This window comes from Dunckerocampus dactyliophorus, chromosome 2 (genome assembly GCF_027744805.1).
Source record: "Dunckerocampus dactyliophorus isolate RoL2022-P2 chromosome 2, RoL_Ddac_1.1, whole genome shotgun sequence".
Classification (NCBI taxonomy): Eukaryota; Metazoa; Chordata; class Actinopteri; order Syngnathiformes; family Syngnathidae; genus Dunckerocampus; species Dunckerocampus dactyliophorus.
The window spans coordinates 50,159,049-50,182,692 of NC_072820.1; the positions used below are offsets into that span (position 1 = coordinate 50,159,049).

General features: G+C 43.3%; 2 protein-coding genes across 6 annotated transcripts in view; both read left to right on the plus strand.

Moving 5' to 3' along the window:
• The window catches only part of myo9b (myosin IXb), a 41,085-nt gene extending 38,674 nt beyond the window's left edge, over nt 1-2,411 (plus strand). For 2 of the 5 annotated variants that reach the window (XM_054762350.1, XM_054762339.1), the window contains exon 40: nt 1,128-2,411. In XM_054762350.1, coding sequence (XP_054618325.1) covers nt 1,128-1,363 — 236 coding nt within the window. In that variant the 3' untranslated portion in view covers nt 1,364-2,411. The remainder of the gene's footprint in view (nt 1-1,127) is intronic. The other 3 variants (XM_054762360.1, XM_054762377.1, XM_054762369.1) reach the window with 3 other exon arrangements.
• Nucleotides 2,241-22,536, plus strand: mfsd14a2 (major facilitator superfamily domain containing 14A2). Its single transcript, XM_054762673.1, has 12 exons — nt 2,241-2,486; nt 12,317-12,412; nt 13,864-13,926; nt 15,557-15,684; nt 15,754-15,868; nt 16,116-16,334; nt 17,702-17,815; nt 18,573-18,644; nt 19,446-19,558; nt 20,060-20,157; nt 20,225-20,382; nt 21,308-22,536. The coding sequence occupies exons 1-12, from the start codon at nt 2,403-2,405 to the stop codon at nt 21,518-21,520; spliced, it is 1,473 nt and encodes a 490-aa protein (XP_054618648.1). The 5' UTR covers nt 2,241-2,402; the 3' UTR covers nt 21,521-22,536.
• Nucleotides 22,537-23,644: the final 1,108 nt, after the last annotated feature.

The window sequence follows — 23,644 nt, forward strand, 5'->3', positions numbered from 1 at the left end:
TGCCCCCCTTAGCAGCAACAACTGCAATCAAGCGTTTGCCATAACTTGCAATGAGTCTCTTCCAGCGCTGTGGAGGAATTTAGCAGAATTGTTGTCATCCAGCCACATTGGAGGCTTTTCCTTTTTAAGGTCATGCCACAGCATCTCAATAGGATTCAGGTCAGGACTTGGACTAGACCACTCCAAAGTCTTCATCCATTCAGAGGTGGACTTGCTGGTGTGTTTTGGATCATTGTCCTGCTGCAGAACCCAAGTTGCTTTCAGCTTGAGGTCACCAACAGATGGCCTGACATTCTCCTTCAGCACAATTCATGCTTTCATTCATCACAGCAAGTCTTCCAGGTCCTGAAGACCATCACACTACCACCACCATATTTTACTCTTGCTGTGATCTTTTTCTGAAACCCAGATGTAATGGGACACACACCTTCCAAAAAGTTCAACTTTTGAGTATTTTCCCAAAGGTCTTGGGGATCATCAAGATGTTTTCTGGCAAAATTGAGACGAGCCTTAATGTTGTTTTTGTTCAGCAGTGGTTTTGGTCTTGGAACTCTGCCATGCAGGCCGTTTTTGCCCAGTGTCTTTCTTATGGTGGAGTCATGAACTCTGACCTTAACTGAGGCAAGTGAGGCCTGCAGTTCTTTGGATGTTGTTGTGGGGTCTTTTGTGACCTCTCGGATGAGTCGTGGCTGCGCTCTCGGAGTCATTTTGGTTGGCCGGCCACTCCTGGGAAGGTTCACCACTGTTCCATGTTTTGGTCACTTGTGGATAATGGCTCTCACTGTGGTTGGCTGGAGTCCCAAAGCTTCGGAAATGACTTCATAACATTTTCCACACTGAGAAATCTCAATTCATCTCAGTTAAGTTATGTTTTAACTGGGGGGGGACCTCTTTTTCACACAGGGCCATGGAGCTTTGGAGTGTTTTTTCCTCCCTTAATAAAAGGTTTTATTTTGTGTTGAGTTGTGTTGCGTTGACTAATATTTACATTTGTTTGATGATCTGAAACATTTAAGTGGGACAAACATAAAAAAATAAGAAATCAGGAAGGGGGCCAACACTTTTTCACACCACTGCACTGTTCCATGAAGTAAAAGAATTGAGTCATGTGACGTGTGTGACTGCAGCGAAGGTGAGCGTGCGGCAGCCAAGTCGGGACAAACCTGCGGACCCCACGCACAAAGCCGAATGTCTCCCAACAGAACCCAGGCCGCACGGCGTCCAGCAGCCGGAGAGCTTCAAGGCCAGTGAGGAGGACGCCACACACCCGTCTGCCGTCGACAGAAACACTTTCAGCGGGAGCTTTGACAACCTGGAAATTCCTTACATTGATGAGGAGGAGGAGGAGGAGGAAGCCAGTTAAAACCTCCATGTGTCACCATTTGGGGGGGTGGGGGGGACTTTTACCATCTTGTCAGTGCTGCTATGGAAACAAAGTGATAAAGTGTATTTAATAGGGGACACTAATAACACTGAGTACCGCTATGTTGCCATGTGACTTTACTAGTATTTCAACACTGTACATACACTTTTTTTTTAATAAGGTACTAATTTGATGAATGAACTGCCTTTACAGTACGAGTGGACAAAAGAGGCTGACTACAGTGCAAAAACACCGTTGTCAAATTGTGAAGGCACCACTATTGGTGCACAGTTATTTGATTTTGCTTTTATTGCTATGACTGATCCCTGTGGTTGCTTTTTAGACTGACATACTGTACGTTTCCCTGTTTGGCTACTAAAATGTTGACTACATGTGTGTTTGTCAAGCACCCCCCCCCGTACAGGTGCATCTCAATAAATAGGAATATGGTGCAAAAGATATTTGGATTTCAGGAGCTCACTTCAGACTAAGAGACCAGTTCAAGGCTCTTTTGCTGGTTAAGTTGCTGGTTTAAGTAACGTATTAAGAAGCGTTGCAATATGACTGCAAATGACTAATCTTAGGAATTGCCTGTAAATCACTATGAAGTGACTTTAAACGACTTTTGATGCGTGTGCTTTAGCATTTGAAACAGGGGAAAAAGCGTTTAAAGACTGTTAACTTTCGGTAACAAACGCGGTTTGCCATTATGTCATTTCCGCCTTATCACCCGCCATGCACTGTGCCGCAAATTAGCAAAGCAGAAGCCGCCAACTTCCTCTGGGCCAATCAGAAGCCGCCTTGCTGCGGGCGACCAATCGCCAGTCGTTTTTGTATTGTAAAGGCGGAGCTGTGTTTGCTTCCGGAAGAAGAGGGCTAGAAGCGAGGTGGAGATGAGAAATCATCATCGGTAGTTAGTTTAGCCCGCTGATGTCTGGCGACGAATGTTATGAGATGAACAGTCGACATTTGCAGTTGTTTTACGTTTGTTAGGCGCCGCGATGACCATCTGACGCTCAAGAATGGACATAAGTTAACAATGACGGGGGAGAAAAAGAAGAAGAAGCGGCTAAACCGCAGCATTCTTCTGGCCAAGAAAATTATAATAAAAGATGGAGGAAGTGTGAGTTAAATATTTATTTATCTTGGGTAACTTCGCTGAGAAAAACGAATGTCGCTCCTTAAAGTCTTTGGGTGTGAGATTGTTGGGTGTGCGTTTTTAAGCAATTAATGTTTTACTGCACTTGTTTGTATACTTACATAATAATGTAAACGCTAGCTTGGCGCTGGATGCAACGAGCTGGGTGGCTAATTGTGTTAGCGGCCTTGCTATGCTAGGTTGGCCATTGGTTTACACGTCATCTCAGCTAACGTTGCTTTCCGAAATAGTGCAACACGCCGTCGCGACTTTCGAAACGCACGTTAACCCGCCGACCTCCTTTCAGGTTAATGTTTAGCAAAACGTACTCAAAAGTGAGAGTGATGGGCAATGACATAGGCGCCCAGTTAGTTGACGTTAGCCGGCTATCTAGCTAGCACATCGTGTTACTTATTTTTTTTAACCGATTTATACTTATGCATTAACGTGAACGGTGTTTTTTGGGGGTCGTTTAACGGACTTACATACTCGATGGTTCAACTGACTGTCACAATGGAGCTCTTTTGGTGTTAGCGTGTTAGCTTAGCATGGTTGCTGTCAAAACAAGGCATGTCTGCGCGAAGCTTTCCGGTAGTAGCTTTGCATCTCTCTAATTTACAACCTAAAAGACGACATAAGGTAACCAACGAAGCGCTTTCACGTGTCTTGAGATGTCAACAAATGCGATGCTTTTTGCAGGAATCCAACTACGCTAACGTAAGTTGCTTACTTACAGTGCAGTACAGTATATGTGAAAAGCTTTGAATGTGCTGCACTTGCTTTACTTTCACTTGCATGCAAGTCATAGTGGAGCACTATTGCGCTCATTGTGCAATTCTGTGTGTTATACAGAATATCTATGTGCTGCAGCAGTGTATGGAAGTGTACACATACAGTATATGCACCTGTCAATGACGTGAATCTTAGGAAACCAATGCCGTGTTTGCATGTTAATGCCAAGTGTATATTATTGGACATGAATGCAAAATTCCGACCCAGAGTGGAGATTTTTATTTTTTCAACCTGATTTAACAACAGAACATGAATTTATTGACTTACGGGTATTTGTTTCACTTATAATACACACTGGCGATTGGAAAAAAACAAAAACTCATTGATGTTTCCTGGGCTCCATGTAAGTGTGCACTGATTTTCAAAATAATGTGCACATGTACATGTAATATAGCCCTATGTCGATGAAAAGATGCGTCATAAAAATGTGGTATTTGTTTAAAAAAGGAGCGTGAGAATGCCATCTACTGTATGTATGTACAAGCGAGGGTGAACAGGAAGCACCGAATCAAACTGTGGCGGCCCGCTGGAAACACATGAATGTATGGGGAAACATTGACACGCAGGCGTAAACTGAAACGGAACATTAGAAAGTAAGTACGGTGGTTCCTTGGTTACCGTCAATAATCCATTCCAGAAAAGCAGACTTAAACCAAAACGGACTCTACCCTTGCTAATTTTCCCATAGAAAAGAATGTACAGTAGATCCAATTGATCCGTTCCAGACACACAAAAATGGTAACACAAAACCCATTTTATAGACAATAATTATAGTTTGACATGCAGAAAATGATGCAAACATATTTAAGGACAACTGAACATTTAACACTTTTTACTTAACTAGTTTTTCAAAGAGGGAGGCTGAGAGGAGATTATGCTTGGAGGGCAATAAACTGTTTCTGCACTCATGCCACAAAAAATCTATGCAGAGAGGTATGTTAAAGGCTTTTTAAACATGCACAGTTGTACATTCAAAAAAAGCAATGTCACAAACAGGATGTCTGAAATGGAGAAGTGAACATTTAAGCTAGCCAGCTAGCGTCCGCTCACGCTCCATAGGGAGAGTTTCCTGCCAACTTGTGCCGGTGTTTTTCCGGCCACGGAATCAACATGTTTAGTTCGGGAGGTCGTGGTGGTCCACTTGGGAAATACTTCCCCACACAAACGGTCCTTCTTGTGTTGGGTAGCGAGAGAGAGGAGGAAATGAAACACGCACGCACACGGCAAAATTAGTGAGTTTGTAAGAAACGCTGTTGCAGTAGAAATGGCGCCCACGGGCCCACAATGCACTGCATGAGATTTTGCGTGATCCAAGGTGGTGACGTTAACAAACCGGAAGGCATTTCGGATGCTAAAGGCAAATTCTAGCAAAAATCTTGGGTGTTAACCGGAAAACACGCTAACCGAGGCGGACGTTAACCGAGGTACCCCTGTACTATACTGTATGTGCACATGTAAATAGTGCATGTTGTTATTAAATGAAGAGGCGAGCTAAAGACGCATGCCGGTGAGGCAAACGTGCCAGCGTTTGTCTACGGAATGACTGGAAGAAAGATGGACTAGCTTGTAGAGCCGAATGAAAAGAACTACAAACGCTTATATTCACTGCCAACGAGTGCTCACCCTGCACAGTGTGTGTGTGTGTGTGTGTGTGTGTGTGTGTGTGTCAGGCTTCCAGCGGGGGCCCTTGCTTGCAGTCATTGTTATCTCGGCACCCCCCCAAACAAGCCACGGAGCCCTCCATTCTAACCCGTACGCCAGTCAAAAGTACATGAGAATGCGTTTTTGCAATGTGCATGAACAGGAGACTGAGACAATGGAGGAGTTGTTGGCGCCACTTTCTCTGCCACGCCGCCTTTACTTCCTCATTTATAACAGACAATTTATTTAAAAAGAAAAAAGATAAGCAATGATACCCCGGTTCAGCGCAAAGTGATTTCTTGAACAACGTGTTTGCAGTCATGGAGCCACAAATAGTCTGTTCCAGGGTCAATACCTCTGCAGGTTCGGGGTGTAGAATAGGCCCGCTGTACTCCCAGCAGGTCGTAAGAGGCGACTAAGTGGGACGGTCTGTTTGCCGTGGACTGCGACCCGTGTCGGTGGAGAAAGGGATCCTGGTGATTGAGTGGATGGTGAGACTGCGGTCCTCCTGAAGCAACACATCACTTTGGCCGTGGATTCATCTAGTCGGGTGGTTATATAGGCCTGGATATAACCAATTGGCTGGTGGTGTTTAGCCCTAAAATACAACTAAAGTAACATAATTAATATTAATTAATATTTATATTACTTTGTAATCTACATAACTGTGAATTAACCATCTTTATCTAGATTTGTATTTTAGAAGGCAGCTGCTCAATCAGGTCAATCTGGGTGTAACTTATTACGTTCAGAGTATAGTACTGCTGTATCCCTGTCGTCAGTATAAGATGTTGTTCCTTATAAATATGGCGTCCCCTTGTTGGGCTCGGTGGTGGGTGGGGAGCAATGGTACTGAATCCTACATCATTCAATATGACATCTAAAACAAAACAAATGAAGAGAAGTAGATCAAGTGACTTTAACGAGGACCAGAAATCTTTCCCAAGATTCCTGGTCATTCAAGGTAGCGATCCGAACCAGCCACTCAAGTTGTCGCCTTTCGCGATTAACAAAGGCATTGAGGGGCTGGCCGGATCTGTTAGGACAATATCCCGCCTAAGATGTGGGGAAATACTGGTGGAAGTGGACAGGATGGCACAAGCACATAATTTATCGAAGGTAGAGACATTTGTAAATATACCAGTAAAGGTGTCTGCACACAAAACTCTGAACTCCTGTAAGGGAGTTATCCGTTGCCCTGAACTCGTAAACTGTGATAACGACGAAAGTTTAGATGAGCTTGGACATTTCAAAACATATTGTAAAAGGCCGGAGTGCTGTGTGAAATGTGATGAAGAAGGACATGTGGCTTCCGACTGTAGAAGCCAACCTAAATGCGTGAACTGCGGTGAATCACATTCGGCTGACGCGAGAAATTGTGCAAAGTGGGTAGAGGAAAGAAAAATTCAAGAAATAAAGACCTTAAACCATCTTTCTTTCCCCGAAGCTCGCAAGCGCCTTCAGACACAACACAATTGCGGCACCACCTATGCAGATAAGGCAGGGTTGGCCCCTCCAGTGGGACCCCAGAAAGTGACAGGTGGCCCCCGTTCTGATGCAATTGCACAGACGGAGCTTACCTGGGTAACGGGTAGTACTCCGGTCCCGATCAAGAAAAACTCTTCTACAATTACTACAAAGGCCATTCCCCAAATTACAAACAGGGATCACCAAAAAAAGGACAGACGAAAACAAATGAAAATAGTAGAAGTCGAAGCCTGTCACGACATCCTCCTGCCAGAAGTGCTTCTGGTAGTGGTGCAGCTCGCAATGGCCAACAAACGAAAAAGCAAACAGATAAAGTAAAAAGTGTTAAGCCAAAGCTTCATGTGCCACAAAGTTTAACTACTAAAAATAAATATGAAGTTCTATCAATTGAGGGGGAAGATGATATGGACGTGACTCCCCCCACCACTCAGACGTCCAAAATACAAGTTGTCAAAAAGAAAGACAATACTTAAATGGGTAATGATAAAGAAATAGCCGTCATGCAATGGAGTTGCCGTGGTCTGAAACCAAATTATGAGGAAATAAAGCGTCTTTTGTATGATCACAACCCTTCTGTTATTTGTTTACAGGAAACATTCCTGAGGTTGTCTGACAATATATCATTTCGGAATTATAACATTTTCGACACCTTCAGTAATTCTGTGGTAGATGGTAGACCTAACGGAGGCTCATCTCTTTTAATAAAAAAGGGAATTCCACATGAAATTGTGGATATTCAAAGCAATCTCCAAGCTATCCCAGCTAAGGTAACACTGCATTGCACCTTTACTATATGTTCAGTGTATGTTCCACCCAGATTTCAACTCTCTCAAACAGAAATGGATAGTCTGGTTGACCAGCTTTCAGAACCCTTTTCATTCGTTGGCGATTTTAATGCCCACAATCCCCTCTGGGGTAGTCAAAATGTAAACAGATTTGGTAATATTGTTGAACGGACGATTGAACATTTAGATTTATGCCTTTTGAACGATAAGTCTGCTACTAACCTCCACCCGACCTCTGGCTCAATGACGGCTATCGATTTATCTATTTTCTCTCCAACAGTTTTTATGGATTTTCAGTGGCGTGTACATAGCGATCAATGTGGCAGTGATCACTTTCCTATTTTTATGAAACTAGTAAAGTGTTTACCAGGAGAAAGAATTCCAAATTGGCAACTCCACCGAGCCAACTGGAATGCTTTTTCAGAACAATGTTCACTAAATATAAATCATGACAAACTCAGAGATGCAGAAGATCCACTTAACTTTCTTTCTCATTCATTACGTAACATAGCTACTAGCACAATACCAAAATCAAGTTCTTCCCCTCGTAGACACAATCCTTGGTTTAATACTGAATGCAAGGAAGCTGTAAAAAACCGTAAAAAAGCACTGAGGACATTTAAAAAACACCCGAATAATGATAATTTACAAAAATATAAGCAGATACGCGCTAAAGCTCACAACATCATTAAAAAAGCAAAAAGACAGTCTTGGCAGAATTATATTTCTAAATTGAATATTCATACGTCTATTCACAAAGTATGGGAAATGATTAGAAAAATAAGTGGAAAGTACATAAGTAATTCTGTTTCCTATTTAACAAAAGCAGATGGAAATAAATGTACAGAAAGGCCCGACATTGTGAATTTGCTAGCACAGGAATTTGAACATAACTCATCAACTGACCACTATTCCCCAACATTTAGAATTTATAAGGATGAAGCTGAAAGTCAGGATCTTCATTTTCTGTCAAACAATGAGGACGATTACAACGTCCCATTTAGCATTGCCGAATTGAGAGATTCAATCAAGAAATCTCACGATACGGCAACTGGTCGAGATGATATTCATTATCAGTTTTTAAAGCATTTGCCTGATGTGTCCCTTTCAGTTGTATTGGATATTTTTAATAGAATTTGGAGAACGGGTGTTTTTCCCGTTTCATTATTCCAATCCCAAAGCCTGGAAAAGATGCATCAAAACCAACAAATTATCGGCCTCTCTCTTTGACCAGCTGCCTCTGCAAGACAATGGAGAGAATGATCAATACTCGGTTGGTTTGGTTTTTAGAAAGGAAAAGATTACTAACCAAATTTCAGAGTGGCTTTCGACAAAATCGAAGTACTGTTGATCAGCTTATTCGACGAGAGACTTTTCTTCGTAATGGCACTATTCAAGGTCATCATGTGGTGTCTGTCTTCTTTGATCTTGAGAAGGCGTATGACACCACCTGGAAGTATGGTATTCTGAGAGATCTTCATAATGTTGGGTTAAGAGGCAGACTGCCGACTTTCATTAAAAACTTCCTCAGTAATAGAGTGTTCCGAGTTCGCCTTGGATCGAGCCTCTCAAAATTATACAATCAAGAAATGGGAGTTCCTCAGGGTAGCATACTTTGTTTTTGTTAAAGATCAACAACATTGTGGATGTTGTCACTCCTCGGTTCGACAGATCATTGTTTGTGGACGACTTTTGTATTTCTTGCTCTTCGGAGAATATGCCGACCATAGAAACAATTTTACAGAACTGCCTAAATAGAATCGAAAAGGGGACTGATGAAAATGGTTTTCGCTTCTCAAGAACAAAGACGGTATGCATTCACTTCTGCAATAAAAGGTCTTTACACCCTGACCCGGAAGTTAAAATAAATGGTTCTGTCATCCCGGTTACTCAACAAACAGAATATCTTGGCCTGGTATTTGATAACAAGCTAACCTTTAAGGCTCATATTGATCATGTGAGACAAAAATGCCGTAAAGCCTTAAACCTTTTAAAGGTAATATCTAAAATGGATTGGGGTGCGGATCGCATTGTCCTGCTACGTCTCTCTAGGTCTTTAGTCAGATCAAAACTTGATTATGGCTGTGCAGTTTATAGCTCTGCTCAAAAGTCCTACCTTGATAAGTTAAACCCAATACAAAATCAAGGACTTAGAATTTGCCTTGGAGCGTTTCGTACTTCTCCAATGGAAAGCTTGTATGTGGAGGCAAATGAGCCTCCACTGCATTTAAGATATCAAAAACTATCTCTTAACTATGCAATCAAATTAAAGAATAACCCATTAAATCCAACGTATGAACATACCTTCAGACCACAATACCGTCTTTTTTACGACCATTTTAAACCATCTTCCATCAAACCGTTTGGCTTTCGTGTTCGAGAAGCTCTAATGCAAGTTCTTGGTACCACTGATATTTCTCCATCCTTAGTACCCAATATTCCTCCTTGGGTGATCAGCGAACCTTTAATAGACTTGACATTAGCAACATTCAAAAAGGGCGTTACAAGTGATCTGGTCTACCTGGATAGATTTGGAGAAATAAGACACAAATATAGGAACTACCATGCTATCTATACAGATGGATCAAAAGATCACAATAAAGTAGGATCAGCCTGTATGAGTGGCACAATAAAAGAACAGGTTAGATTACCAGACAGTGCTTCCATATACACTGCCGACTTGTTGGCTTTGAAAATGGCTTTGGGTAAAATACAAAACACTGATGGAAAACAATTTGTTATTTTCACAGACTCTCTATCTAGTCTAGTGGCTTTACAGTGTAGAGATCTTAAACATCCCTATATTGTACACTTACGAGAATCATTATACAAAGTCGGTGTATTATCTAAACTGGTAGTTTTTGTTTGGATACCGAGCCATGTAGGTATCAAAGGGAATGAAAAAGCTGATATGTTAGCAAAAGAGGCACTTAATATGGCTGTAACAGAAATGAAGATACCCTATACAGACTTCAAACCAAAGATGAATGAATACATCAAAATAAAGTGGCAAACGTCATGGGATTTAAATCCCGGTAACAAACTCTACCAACATCAGCCTATAATCGAACCACATACTACAATCCCGTTAGCTAAGCGACGGGAAGACGCTGTGCTAACTCGTATTCGAATTGGTCATTCTCGCTTATCACACTCCTATTTACTTGCAGCAGAAAACCCTCCCCGTTGTACATCATGTAATAGTACACTCTCAGTTAAACATATCCTTCTTGAATGCATTGAGTTTGCTCACATCCGTGTCAATTTTTATAATGTACCTGATCTGAAAACCTTGTTCAGCCAAGTTCCACGATCATGCATCATAGAGTTTCTTAAAGAAATAAATCTTTTTATTAGGTTTTAGATAATGGAAACAGGCCCTTTGGCAGGCCATTTTATTCAGTATCTAGTCTTACAGAGTAGACTAAGCCGCCGTCCCGTATAAAGAAAAGCCACACCATTTGAACACTAAAGAACCTACCGTACTTCTCTGTTCGAAAAGAGTAGGGAATTTTTCCCGGTAAAGTAGATCACAGTTTCTATCCTACAAGCTCTACTCCCTAATTAAATTGATAGATTACACTCCCTTGAAACAGGTTTTGTCATTAATAACTTCACATATTAAGGTCCAGACACTTACATGACACTTTGTGTTGATAGTATCGTTAAACTTGAATCAATCAATCAATCAATCAATCCAGGGTCAAGCTGTGGCCGCCATACAGTGTTTTTTGTTTGCAAACATTGTGTATTTACAGCAGTGATGAACTTATTAAGTGCTTGTTTACTGTGCATACGTGGGGGTTATACAACGCAGTACCTGAAACATGCGACAAGTAACATTTTTGATCAAGAGGAAGGGAAGGTTGTGGGGGTGGGGGGTTGTCAGTAAATGAGAAAACTATTCATCAAATGTGAAGGGGAAAATAAAAACTGATAGTGATGAATAATAGTAGTCATGTAGTTGTGCTGTACTGGAGAGAAAAGGGAAAAGTTTTTGCCCCCTTCCTGATTTTAGTTTTTTGCATGTTTGTCACACTTAAATGTTTCAGATCATCAAACCAATGTAAATATTAGTCAATGACAACACAACCCAACACTTTATGCAGTTTTTCAATGAAACTTTTTATTATTAAGTGGGGAAAAATCCAACCCTACATGTCCCTGTGTGAAAAAGTGATTGCCCCCTAAAGCTAATAAGTGGTTGGCCCCCCTTAGCAGCAACAACTGCAATCAAGCGTTTGCCATAACTTGCAATGAGTCTCTGAGTTCAACTTTTGAGTATTTTCCCAAAGGTCTTGGGGATCATCAAGATGTTTTCTGGCAAAATTGAGACGAGCCTTAATGTTGTTTTTGTTCAGCAGTGGTTTTGGTCTTGGAACTCTGCCATGCAGGCCGTTTTTGCCGAGTGTCTTTCTTATGGTGGAGTCATGAACTCTGACCTTAACTGAGGCAAGTGAGGCCTTCAGTTTTTTGGATGTTGTTGTGGGGTCTTTTGTGACCTCTTGGATGAGTCGTGGCTGTGCTCTCGGGGTCATTTTGGTTGGCCGGCCACTCCTGGGAAGGTTCACTACTGTTCCGTATTTTGGCCATTTGTGGATAATGACTCTCACTGTGGTTGGCTGGAGTCCCAAAGCTTTAGTAATGGCTTTTTAACCTTTTGCAGCTTTTTTTCTCCCTTTTACTAATAAAAAGTCTCATATAAAAACTGCTTTTTGTGTTCAGTTGTGTTGTCATTGACTAATATTTAAAATTGTTTGATGTGAAACATTTAAGTGTGACAAACATGCAATGAAAAGAAGGAAATCAAGAAGGGGAAAACACTTTCACACCACTGTACATACATACATATATCGATACAGCTGCATGTTATCATTACAATAAAAAGGGGAAAAAGTAACTTAAAATAGGTAGAATAAAAAAGAATAAAAATCAAATCGGACAAAATTGAAATTAATTTAAAAAAAAACTAGAATAAATATAATGAATGATATTATTAGATTATTTGCTATTCACCCGCTGGGAGCCCAGCCGGTCATGCCATGTTTATGAAGCAGAATAGTGAAGCATGGCGTAACTGAACATATTTATTGTGTGTGTTGTGTGCAGCCTCAGGGAATTGGTGAGCCCAGTGTTTACCACGCCGTGGTCGTCATCTTCCTGGAGTTTTTCGCATGGGGTCTGCTCACCACCCCCATGCTCACAGTAAGTTTTGCTCATGCGCTTTTTATTTTTTTAAACGGGAGGTGGGATTGTAGTACGCGCAGGCGTATGCCAAGGTGTGGGCACCCCCGACACTTTCCATCATTCATTCATTTATAAATCCTTTTCATACGTCATATAAGAGTCATATTTCAGCAGCGAATGAGGTTTATTGGATGAACACAAGACAGAAAAATGAATATTAATGTTTCATAGAGCCTCCTTTTGCTTCTCCATGCTTGTGGTTGTTTGGAGTGGACTGTGGGGGGGCTTTGCCACTCTTGATATTTTTCCAGGCCTACCACATCTGTGTTTGTGGTCTTCCATTTCCTCATCATGTTCCTCATAGCGGGAAGTGATAGCTGAAATCTCCTGAGATAGCCTTTGGTGGCCTTCCCGTAAACCACCACGTTGAACTGTCTTCATTTTCGGGTCATTTGGCAGCTGTTTTGAGGACCCCGTGTCGCCCGTCTTCTTCACAGGAGATGCAAAGAGAAAGCCGACTTTCAAGTGGCCACCTTGGCTACCTTCTGAGATGATTGGACGCACCTGTCTTTGACATTCAAGGCTTAAAGAGCTCACCAAACCAAATGTTGTGTTCCAAATAACCAGTGCGAGATAGATGGAGGTATTCCAATCAACAAAATGACAGGGGTGCCCAAATGTCTGCGCCTGTCTATTTTGTTGTGATGCATATTGCACATCCTGTGTTAATCCAATAAACCTCACTTCACTCCTGAAATATGAGCGTGTCCATAAGTTGTGTATGAAATAATAGATCCAATATCCATTAAGTCATGAAAATGATAGAAATTGTCAGGAGTGCCCAAATGTTTGCATACAACAGTAGTATAATCCCTGTGTAGTTGTACACAGACGGGAAGACGTTAGACCTGCAGAGGGTGGGGACATGTTTCTGCATGCCTTCCAGCAGAGGACATTGCTGCTCCCTCTTCAGTAGCACCAGTGCTTGGGTATTTGTTCCCCTCAATCAGAGGACAGTGTATGGATGTAAAGGGATGCTTTTTGCTTCATTAGTACCCAGCGGCAACAGAATCCACTTAGGCAGAGTCTCCGGGGAGGGGAGAGGGCCTCTTAGCCATGTCCACAAGTCTTGCCCACATCCTGTTGCAGTTGACTTGATTCATTTCTATTGGCTTTTTATTGTCCTTTTCATATTCCATCCCCAACCTGACAGACATGGATCTGTCTCAGTACTGCTAAGAAGTCAATGACACGAGTGACCCAACCAACATTTACCTTCATTGATTTTAGTATTTTTTAACTCCACTTTACCCCTCTGCTTTTCCCAAGGCCTTTTTGAGTCCAGTCCTCTTTTGTTTCCTGCTTAGCTAGCATGATTGCCTGTGTGTCTAGCAGTAGAACATTGTAGCTGTAGAACACAGTAGCTTGTGTATGGGATGACGTGGTGTTTATCTGTCTTTGTTGTGCAGGTATTGCACCAGACGTTCCCCCATCATACATTCCTGATGAATGGCCTAATCCATGGTGTCAAGGTAGGCAACGCGCAATAATAACACGCAGTCTCCAAACTTTGCTTATTATTGGGGATGTCCCGGGATCAGCTGCCGATGCGCTGTATTTTGAAGATCGGATAATATCGGCTTCCGCCACGGGATCGGGCCGATCCGGTTGCCGTATCGCGTGTGTAACTGTGGGTCACACTCCCAGCACGGTAGGTACGGTAGGTGCGGTAGTGCGCCTCAAAGCTGGTTGCCACTCGACTCCCGCCAGAGAAAAGGCAACACCTCCATGCAGACATGACCGTGGTGTACCGTGGTGACGTTAGTTTCAGTGGGACATCAGATGCTCCGCTCCATAGCTACAGCGGTAGTTCCCCCTCACAGGAAGTGCTGCTGTCCAATGGCGGCCGTGGCCACCGTACTGGCCATCTAAACATTTCAGGTACCAACTGTCGCCCAAAGTCAGCTGGGATAGGCTCCAGCATGCCCCCGTGACCCTAAAGAGGAGAAGTGGTATAGAACATGGATGGATGGATGGAGCATTCACCAGCAAGCTGGCACGCCGGCGTATGTGGCCCCAAACTTCTCAAAATAAGACATAACTCTCCTCCGACCACTGGCACCCCTGCCTAGGTCTTTCTTCTGGGCTCTGTAGCCCTTCTTTAATTGCTTAAGGTTGTTATGTATTCCAGGATTGGCATGGTTCTTGTCGCCATTTCTCATTTCTAATGCAGTCCTTCGGATGTCCAAATGGACAAGAGACAGCGGGTGTCCTCTGGTGTTCATGTTTTTGGAGCGTTTTCCATTAAGAGTTGCAATGCAGCGTTTAAAGATGAGCGTAATTCGCGGACTTCTTTTTTTTTTTTTTAGGTAACCCCGCCCATCTCGTTATGCACATGGTTCACTCACTCGACCGAGCACGTTTTGGAGCCAGAGTTGAACCTAAAAAAGACCGCTTCAGTTCCAACTATTTGTGGAACCATGACAATGGAAAAGCACAGCTTGGAGAACCAGCTCCAGAAAGGTTCCGAACCAGTCCCAGTGGAAAAGGCCTCGTCTATCTGTGTTGTTTTCAGCTGTACAGTCAGCGGTTCGAACATGGCGCCCTCACTCTAAAGTACATTAATAAATGATCACCGCTTAGTGGTTGAATGCGGCCTATCATTAGTCAAATCATGTGCATTTATAAGCAAATTGTACACATTCTTGGGCCAAAGGAAGCATTTTCAATCCTAAGAATGGCTAAAATGTAAGGTATTTAGAAGACGTTACATGTAGTGTAATATCTGTCATGTTGTGTGTGTGTGTCTTTAAAAGAAACGTTTTTTGGAATTTTGCCCATCATCCACAATCCTTACGTGAGACATGAACATACGTCTTTTGTCTATTCCTGCTGCTGCCCATCTAAAAAGCACTCCTAGGCAGCTCCGTGATCAGTGACAGCATGTTTGTTTTGCTTCTCTTGTGTTTGCACTTCCCCACCTCCGTGTCACACCACACGTAGATTGCAGTCCTGAGGGAAGCACTGTAAGCTGTTCAATGCAATATATAAAATACAAGCTGTGGGATGCAAATGCCCCCCAGGGTGGAACTTTGGACATCCCTGCCTTAACTCCTGCCATTTGTTGATGTTTGCCTCCTCCGTTATTTTCCTGTCCTCCAGGGTCTCCTGTCATTTCTCAGCGCCCCCCTCATCGGAGCCTTGTCAGACGTATGGGGGCGCAAGTCTTTCCTGTTGCTCACAGTCTTCTTCACATGTGCGCCCATTCCGCTGATGAAGATCAGCCCGTGGTGAGTGACCGCGCCATGCTTTTCAAATGCTTTGCCGTTGTCGGCCCTGACCCGCGTTCTCTCCTTCAGGTGGTACTTTGCCGTCATCTCCATGTCGGGCGTGTTCGCCGTCACCTTCTCCGTCATTTTTGCGTACGTGGCCGACATCACGCAGGAGCACGAGAGGAGCACGGCGTACGGCTTGGTAAGGAAGCCCATTAGGTAAACCTGCACCGTCCAATGAGATCCGGTTCTGTAGATGTATCTTTAGCATTTCCAATTACCAGCACATGAATTCCACTGGCTGGGGTTTAAAAACTATTCCCTAAGTCACAAGTGGGAAAAAGCCAAGCTATTATTCAAACAGGTTTGCCTTGATGACAATCAGCAGCACCACAATGATGGCACAGTCATGAACCAGAACTACTTGCTTTCCCTCGCCTCCCCCTCAGGTGTCGGCGACCTTCGCCGCCAGTCTGGTCACCAGCCCGGCCATCGGGGCCTACCTGTCGGAGGCCTACGGCGACACCTTGGTGGTGATCCTGGCCACCGCCATCGCGCTGCTGGACATCTGCTTCATCCTGGTGGCCGTGCCCGAGTCCCTGCCGGAAAAGATGAGGCCGGCGTCGTGGGGAGCGCCCATCTCCTGGGAACAGGCCGATCCCTTTGCCGTGAGTCAGCCTGTGCTATGCTTGGGATTTCACCACCGGAATTCATGCTATCAACACTAATGGTTGCTAGCACAACCATCTGTACTGATGAAAGCTAGTCACTCCAAAAACGGCTGTGGAGCGGCATGCTACAATATGTACAGCCGATTCTCCTGGAATCCTTCATTTTTTTTTGTTGTTTTTATGTCTATCCCTACGTTCACTGATTGACCGGCCCACCGACCGGGGAAATAAATGGCTGCATAACACCAACGAGGAAGAAGCGTCAGGAAGCGTTTGTGTTCATCCATTTCAGACATGGACAGTGTGCGACGGCGCTCGCTAGTTTGGCTGAAATTCTGCAAAAAAAATGAATGGTCGGCGCAGTGCAACATTTGCAGCGCGTCGTATCACGCAAAGGAGGGTGCACCGCTTACAGCATTAAACACCCCCGCATTCACGGGGTACAAATTACAGCGTGCCCTGTTTTTGACACCCCCCCCGTGATCGCCCACGTTTTGGTCTCATTCCAATTTGTGGCATCGTTGTTTACACATTTTGCCTGGATCTCGCTGCCTCTCCGGCGGCAGCTAGCTAGCTTGTTTTTGTTCAAAGTGGAAACGGGCCCAAATAGCTCTTTTGATGCTAAAGGTTGCCGACCCTTGTCCTATGTAAAGAGACTTCAAATTATTTATGTTCAAGTTCAAGCATGAGAAATTCTTTCGTAAGAAGTTCATATAATTCATAAAATCATGGAGACATTTCATCCAAGAACTTTAGTTAGCGGCCTCATTTACATCATTCAAGCTTTTATCACACTGCCTCTGAAAAGAATCACAATCGAGAATCGTTAGGAGCCGGAATCGGAACCGGAATCGCTCAAATTGAAACGATGCCCAACCCTGGCGGAGGTTGGGCAAGGTTTTTTGTTCACATGCATTGGAGATGCTCGGCCACCGATCGATATCGGCCGATTTCCATTAAAAAAAAACCCAAAAAAAACATGATCAACGTATGCAGATAAATGCCTGTCAAAGCCGATCACAAAAAAACCCTACATGTGGGCACCCTTATTGAGCCGGCAAGGGTCGTACTTTGTCACGAGGATCCAAGCTAGTCTGGAAATGGCTTCGCTTTGACTGCTTGACATCACACTCCCTGACCAAACATATTGCTGTTCCGCTTTTCTCACGTCTTTGTTTACACTCTTTGCTCGCTAGCAGTTAAGTTGGACGGTTAATCCACGTGGTCAGTATTGGTCGATCTCACTCATTGATGATCGCTATCGGAATGGGCAGCATAAAACCCTGATGGGAGCATCCCTTGTAGGATTGGATGGTGAAGTCATATGTTGTCGTGTGCCTTTTTTTTTTTTTATTGCCTTGCAGTCTCTGCGCAAAGTGGGCCAGGACTCCACAGTGCTGCTCATCTGTATCACAGTCTTTCTCTCCTACCTGCCCGAGGCGGGCCAGTACTCCAGCTTCTTCCTGTATCTCAGACAGGTAACACCACCCCTCCTTGTGTGCACGATCTGATACAATGCAGCACTACCAGGGTTTCTGCTACATCTAATTGATTGTGGCGCAGCAACACGACAAAATAAAAGCCGCCACACTTTAAAAATGAGCACGTATTAACTGTTGGCACTCGCACGTGTGAGCAGATAGACGGTCAATTGATGCCAGCTTGTCACAGGCTAAGCCTGTCCATGCCAGCGTGTGTGATCGCCCACGTTTCAGTCTCATTCCACTTTGTGGCATCGTTGTTTACACATTTTGCCTGGCTCTCGCTGCCTCTATGGCGGCAGGTAGCTAGATTGTTTTTGTTTAAAGTTAAATAAGTCATAAAAAAAAATAAAAAATGGCAGACCCAGCAACAGCATGACACCTCCCATGTAGCCCACCACCACAGCTTCAAAAAAAGCCTGAATATTGGATGTAACATTCATGTTGACTGTGTTGGGTGTGACACTTGTGTGTAAAAAATTGCAACTTTGTGCAAGGATGTTCATTTCGTGTCATCAGAACCAATACCACAACTCCTCCAAGTCACTTAGTTTATGTAAACAGTGTCAGATAAACAGGTCCAACAAGTCACGCACTCGTGCTCGCCTTGGCTCTTTTTCTTTAGTCCATTGAGTGCCTGTCGTCTGTGTGCAAGACAAATGTCAGTGTTGATGGCCTAAATAGAAGAGTGGACGTAGGAGAAGCTGCTGCTGCCTGCAGGAAGTAACAAACAAAACATCTAAATGTTCATCAGGTCATCGGCTTCTCATCAGCGACGGTGGCCGCCTTTATCGCCGTGGTGGGAATCCTCTCCATATTAGCTCAGGTACTGCTCCATACGACATAACTTGCTACTTATACTGCATAACGTGCTACTTATACGGCATAACGTGCTACTTATACTGCATAATGTGCTACTTATACTGCATAATGTGCTACTTGGTGCTCCATACAACATAATATGGTACTTATACTACATAAAATGGTACTTAGTGCTCCATACTACATAATATGGTACTTACACTACATAACATGGTGCTTAGTGCTCCATACAACATAATATGGTACTTAGTGGTCCATACTACATAATATGGTACTTACACTACATAACATGGTGCTTAGTGCTCCATACAACATAATATGGTACTTAGTGGTCCATACTACATAATATGGTATTCATACTACATAACATGGTACTCATACTACATAATAGGGTACTTATACTACATAACATGGTGCTTAGTGCTCCATACTACATAATATGGTACTTAGTGGTCCATACTACACTTGTACATAATATGGTACTTACACTACATAACATGGTGCTTAGTGCTCCATACAACATAATATGGTACTTAGTGGTCCATACTACAGTACATAATATGGTATTCACACTACATAACATGGTACTCATACTACATAATATGGTACTTAGACTACATAACATGGTGCTTAGTGCTCCATACTACATAATACGGTACTTGCACTACTTGTACATAACATGGTGCTTATACTACATAACATGGTGCTTAGTGCTCCATACTACATAACATGACATAGTATCATGAAGTGTTGAGCCTCGCCTCCTAAAATGTAAGGACTCTGTGTGATGTTTTTTTCCCGCCAGACTGTGGTTCTAGGGGTCCTGATGCGTTCCATCGGGAACAAGAACACCATCCTACTAGGCCTGGGCTTCCAGATCCTCCAGCTGGCCTGGTACGGCTTCGGCTCGCAGCCTTGGTCAGTAGCATCCTTCTCTTCTTGGTTTGCACTGCTTTACGCAAATAGGAGAACTTCTACATGCTGACTTTACATCTGGGATTCCTGGGAGCTCCAAATAGTGACGAGTGGATTCATTCCGTCTTCTTCCCAATGTTGTTGTAGCGCCACCTCCCACCGCTAGGGGGCAGCATTGCACAACTTGACTCTTGTTAGCTGGAAATGAAATAACATGCTTGACTAATGCCAAGATTTCATTTTTTGATTGTATTTATTTTCAGGGGAAAAATATTCTGACGTAAATGTGTATATTTTACAAGAGAAAGTATTTTTTTAAGTAAAAATGTAATTAACATTTCTCTTGCAAAAATATGACTTTTGTGTTTTCAAAATACTTTATTCATCTCCAAGAGAAATTCACACACACACACACTATAAATACTCTAGAGCTTTATTGTAATTGTACGTCATTCTCCCCCTTTTTGGTCCCTAATCAAGCGACTTTTCTGCTGTGTGTTGCAGGATGATGTGGGCTGCTGGAGCCGTGGCGGCCATGTCCAGCATCACATTCCCGGCCATCAGCGCCATCGTGTCCCGCAACGCCGATCCCGACCAACAAGGTGAGGCCTCTCTGTCCACAAATGCAGGACCTGGCATGTTTTTACCCAATGTGTTGCAACCCTGCAGGTGTGGTCCAGGGCATGATCACAGGCATCCGAGGTCTCTGTAACGGCTTGGGCCCGGCGCTCTATGGCTTTGTCTTCTACCTTTTCCATGTGGAGCTGACTGACACGGACGGCTCGGGGAAAGGTGCCAAATCCAACATGGCCAACCCGACAGACGAGGTGAGTGTCGGCAACGGGACCGCACAGGTCTAAAACTAGATTTTCAAAATAGAAAGTAACAACTTTGCCCGGGGATGGGCAAACTTTGAGGCGCAAGGGCTGGCTAGCATGAAATACCTTAAATACTTCATATCCATTTCCCTCTGAACTCACTCATTGCCAAAAGACAAGCCTTCAGTGCCGACTGATCTTTCAAGGCACACAGAATATTGTGTTCCATGGCTACATACACGTGGAACTTACCAAAAGAAAACACACAAAGTTTGTTTCTACCTTTTTCCCTTCTTTAGAAATCAGCAGTGGAACATAGGAAAGTTTCAGGAAAATATCAGTTCCCAACTAAAAGGGAGAAAACCAGCTTTTTGTGAAAATAGATTTCAAGCATAACTTTTGCTTTGACACAAATTTTGTTTTGTTTTTTGTGACCGCTCAAATATCTAAACAACTATACCACAACACAAAAAGCATCCAAATAAGTGTTTATTTACAAATATAACACCATCAGCTATTTACAATTTTCACATTTGCACCTAAACTCTGTGCGGTAAAATTTCCCTCCAATGTGTGACCTTCTGCACGCTACCCTCCTCCACGCTCTCACTTCCTCCTTGCTGTCAATACATGCAAAAGAGCCATGCCAGCTCCAATCAGATGCACTACTGCCACCTTGTGGCCGCTTTTATGGCTTAAACCTGCATGAAAAGTCACCTCTTTTATTGTGCGCTTGCGTTATCACCTCTTTTTGCCACACTGGCAAAAAAAAGTAAAAGATAAGTGGTGGGGTTTAAAAAAAAAAACGTCTTTGGCATTGAAGGAGTTCATCATATGAAAAGGTCAACGTACTTGAGCCCATCCCTCCCTGGGCCCAGGAGAGAAGTCAGAATAACGTGTGCACGTGCCGTGCGCTTCCCTGTCGTCCCTCCAGAGCGCCATCATCCCTGGCCCCCCCTTCCTGTTCGGCGCCTGCTCGGTGCTGCTCTCCCTGCTGGTGGCGCTCTTCATCCCCGAGCACACGGGGCCCGGCGTGCGGCCCGGCGCCTACAAGAAGCACAGCAACGGGGCACAGAGCCACTCCCACAGCCCGCAAGGCAGCGGCGCCGAGGGCAAGCAGCCACTGCTGGAGGACAGCAGCGTATAACCTTCGCTGCCTGGGGGGAGGGGGTCCCCCCCAACCCCCAACACACACAACACACTTTCATATAAGACTTGTTTTTGTGCAGCACAAACAGGACTGTTGTTGAGGAAGAAGAAGAAGAGCGTGCGAGGCCACGCCCCCTCCTGGAAACTAACTTTTTATGGCGGAAATCCAAAAAGCAGACCACTCTTTCTTTCCTTCTTTGTCAGCGTTCACATTTAACTCTACTCTTTTGTTTCTCCCTCCCAAGCAAGGAGGCGTCGGCACCTTTTTTGTTTAGTTTTTTTCTTCATTCATCAAACAAACGTTGCCTTGAAGTGACCTAATAGAAATAGATTTATAGAATCACATAGATCCGTGGATATTACGCAACCTGTATGATGACCGCGGTCTGAGAAGGCTCTGTGATCTGATGCTATCGCTCCCATCGGAGCTTCTTTTTTGTTTTCCCAATGACCACCATGTTGTTTGAAACACAGCGAAGAATTCAAATAGTTCCTGTGGTGCTCTGTGCTGATGCTACACGTGCACTACTACAGTACAGGGGAGGCTTCTCTGCTCCGCTGCAGATACTCTCACGGCCAGCAGGTGGCCTCAGTCTGCCGCACAAGTGTCCCCTCCACATCTTTAAACGCACGCTCGCGCGCCGTCTCGAAGTGCATTTCAGTGTACACATGGTTAGCCACGTGAGCCAACGTTTCACATCTCCTTACTTGACTGTAAAAACATATTTGTGCCAATTTATTTTTGGAACATGTGCTCGTTTCTTTGTGTTGAGTCATTTCCATTGTCTTGTCTTAATCAGATGTAATCTAGCTATATCTATTTATATATAAATATGTATAGCCTTTCTAAATGATGCTTTCTTTGAGGAACCCCGACGTCCATCTCCTTTCACACATCAAGCATTTCACAAACATTTGGGGTTTTTTTCTTCTTGCATGTAACGTTTCCTTTTTATTTCCAACAAGTTTTCTTTTGATATCCTTTCAGGTTTTTTTTTGTTGTTTTTTTTTTAATCAACTTCTGACAAACTGGACCAAATCGGAAACCCCCAACAGTATCAGTTGGCCCCGCCCCCACCTTTGGTTCCCACCTGTGCGACGCAGCTCCGCCGTGACTTTATTCCCATTTTTCACACTTTTTATTCCTCAGTTTGCGCTGACATCACACAGGTTGACTTCATGGCCGAGCTTCTATCGTAATGGTGGTACTTCCTGGTTTCCTGGTTGTCATGGTGGTACTTCCTGGTCGTCATGGTGGTACTTCCTGGTGAGTACGTGAAACAGGAAGTGAGTGCACGCACCTGCTGACGACTGCTCCCGTTTTGTTTTGTTTTTAATTAGGACCGTGTGATTTGTGTGCGCCCCCCCCCCCCCCCCCCCCCCCCCCCAAATATTCCTCTTTCTCTCTGTGTGCCTAAAATTAGCCAAGAAATGAGAATGGCAACATTAAGTCAAGGTGGTTATTCTGTAAATATGGGAAACTAATGAAGCTATTTATTAAAAGTTTATTGTACAATTACACCTTGACTTCCCGTGTTTTTATGCATGAGTAACACTTATTTATTATTTATTTTTGGGATATTTTAGAGTTTGATTTTTTTGTAATTTGTTTTTTTATTTTGGGATCATGTAGGGAAAGTAGTTTTCTTTTATTATTTTGTTATAATTTATAGTTGGTGATTTTTTTTTATTTTTTTATTTTGTGCGTGATTTTATGTCGTATTAGGGCCAAACTGGGAAAAAACAAATCTGAGATTTCAAGAATAAAGAATAAAGTCCTGATATTACGGTTAGCCAAGGCCAAAGGTGTGGTAAATGCACTACTTTATTCTCCTAATGTTAGCCCTTATTGTTGGAATATTACAACTCTTTTCTCATAAGTTTACTGCTTTATTCTCCTAATATTACGACTTAATTCTCAAATTTATGACATTTTTTAGTAAATTTACGACTTTTGTCTCGTAAATGTATTGTGTCGTATAATTTAGAATTAAATCTTTTCATTTTGTTGTTTTTTTACTTGTTGAAGGTTATTTTATTTTGTGCATAATTTAGAGTTGGTGGTTTGGGGTTTTTTGAAGCAGCAAGTAACGCAAAAAGTGGCAAAAGACAAGAAGTAGTG

Excerpts from the sequence above, each read along its gene's own strand:
- mfsd14a2 (XM_054762673.1), top strand. The coding sequence starts at position 2,403 with ATGACGGGGGAGAAAAAGAAGAAGAAGCGGCTAAACCGCAGCATTCTT. Across the intron at positions 12,413-13,863 it reads TCACCACCCCCATGCTCACA|GTATTGCACCAGACGTTCCC; the intron begins GTAAGTTTTGCT and ends TTTGTTGTGCAG. Across the intron at positions 19,559-20,059 it reads GGCTTCGGCTCGCAGCCTTG|GATGATGTGGGCTGCTGGAG; the intron begins GTCAGTAGCATC and ends TGTGTGTTGCAG.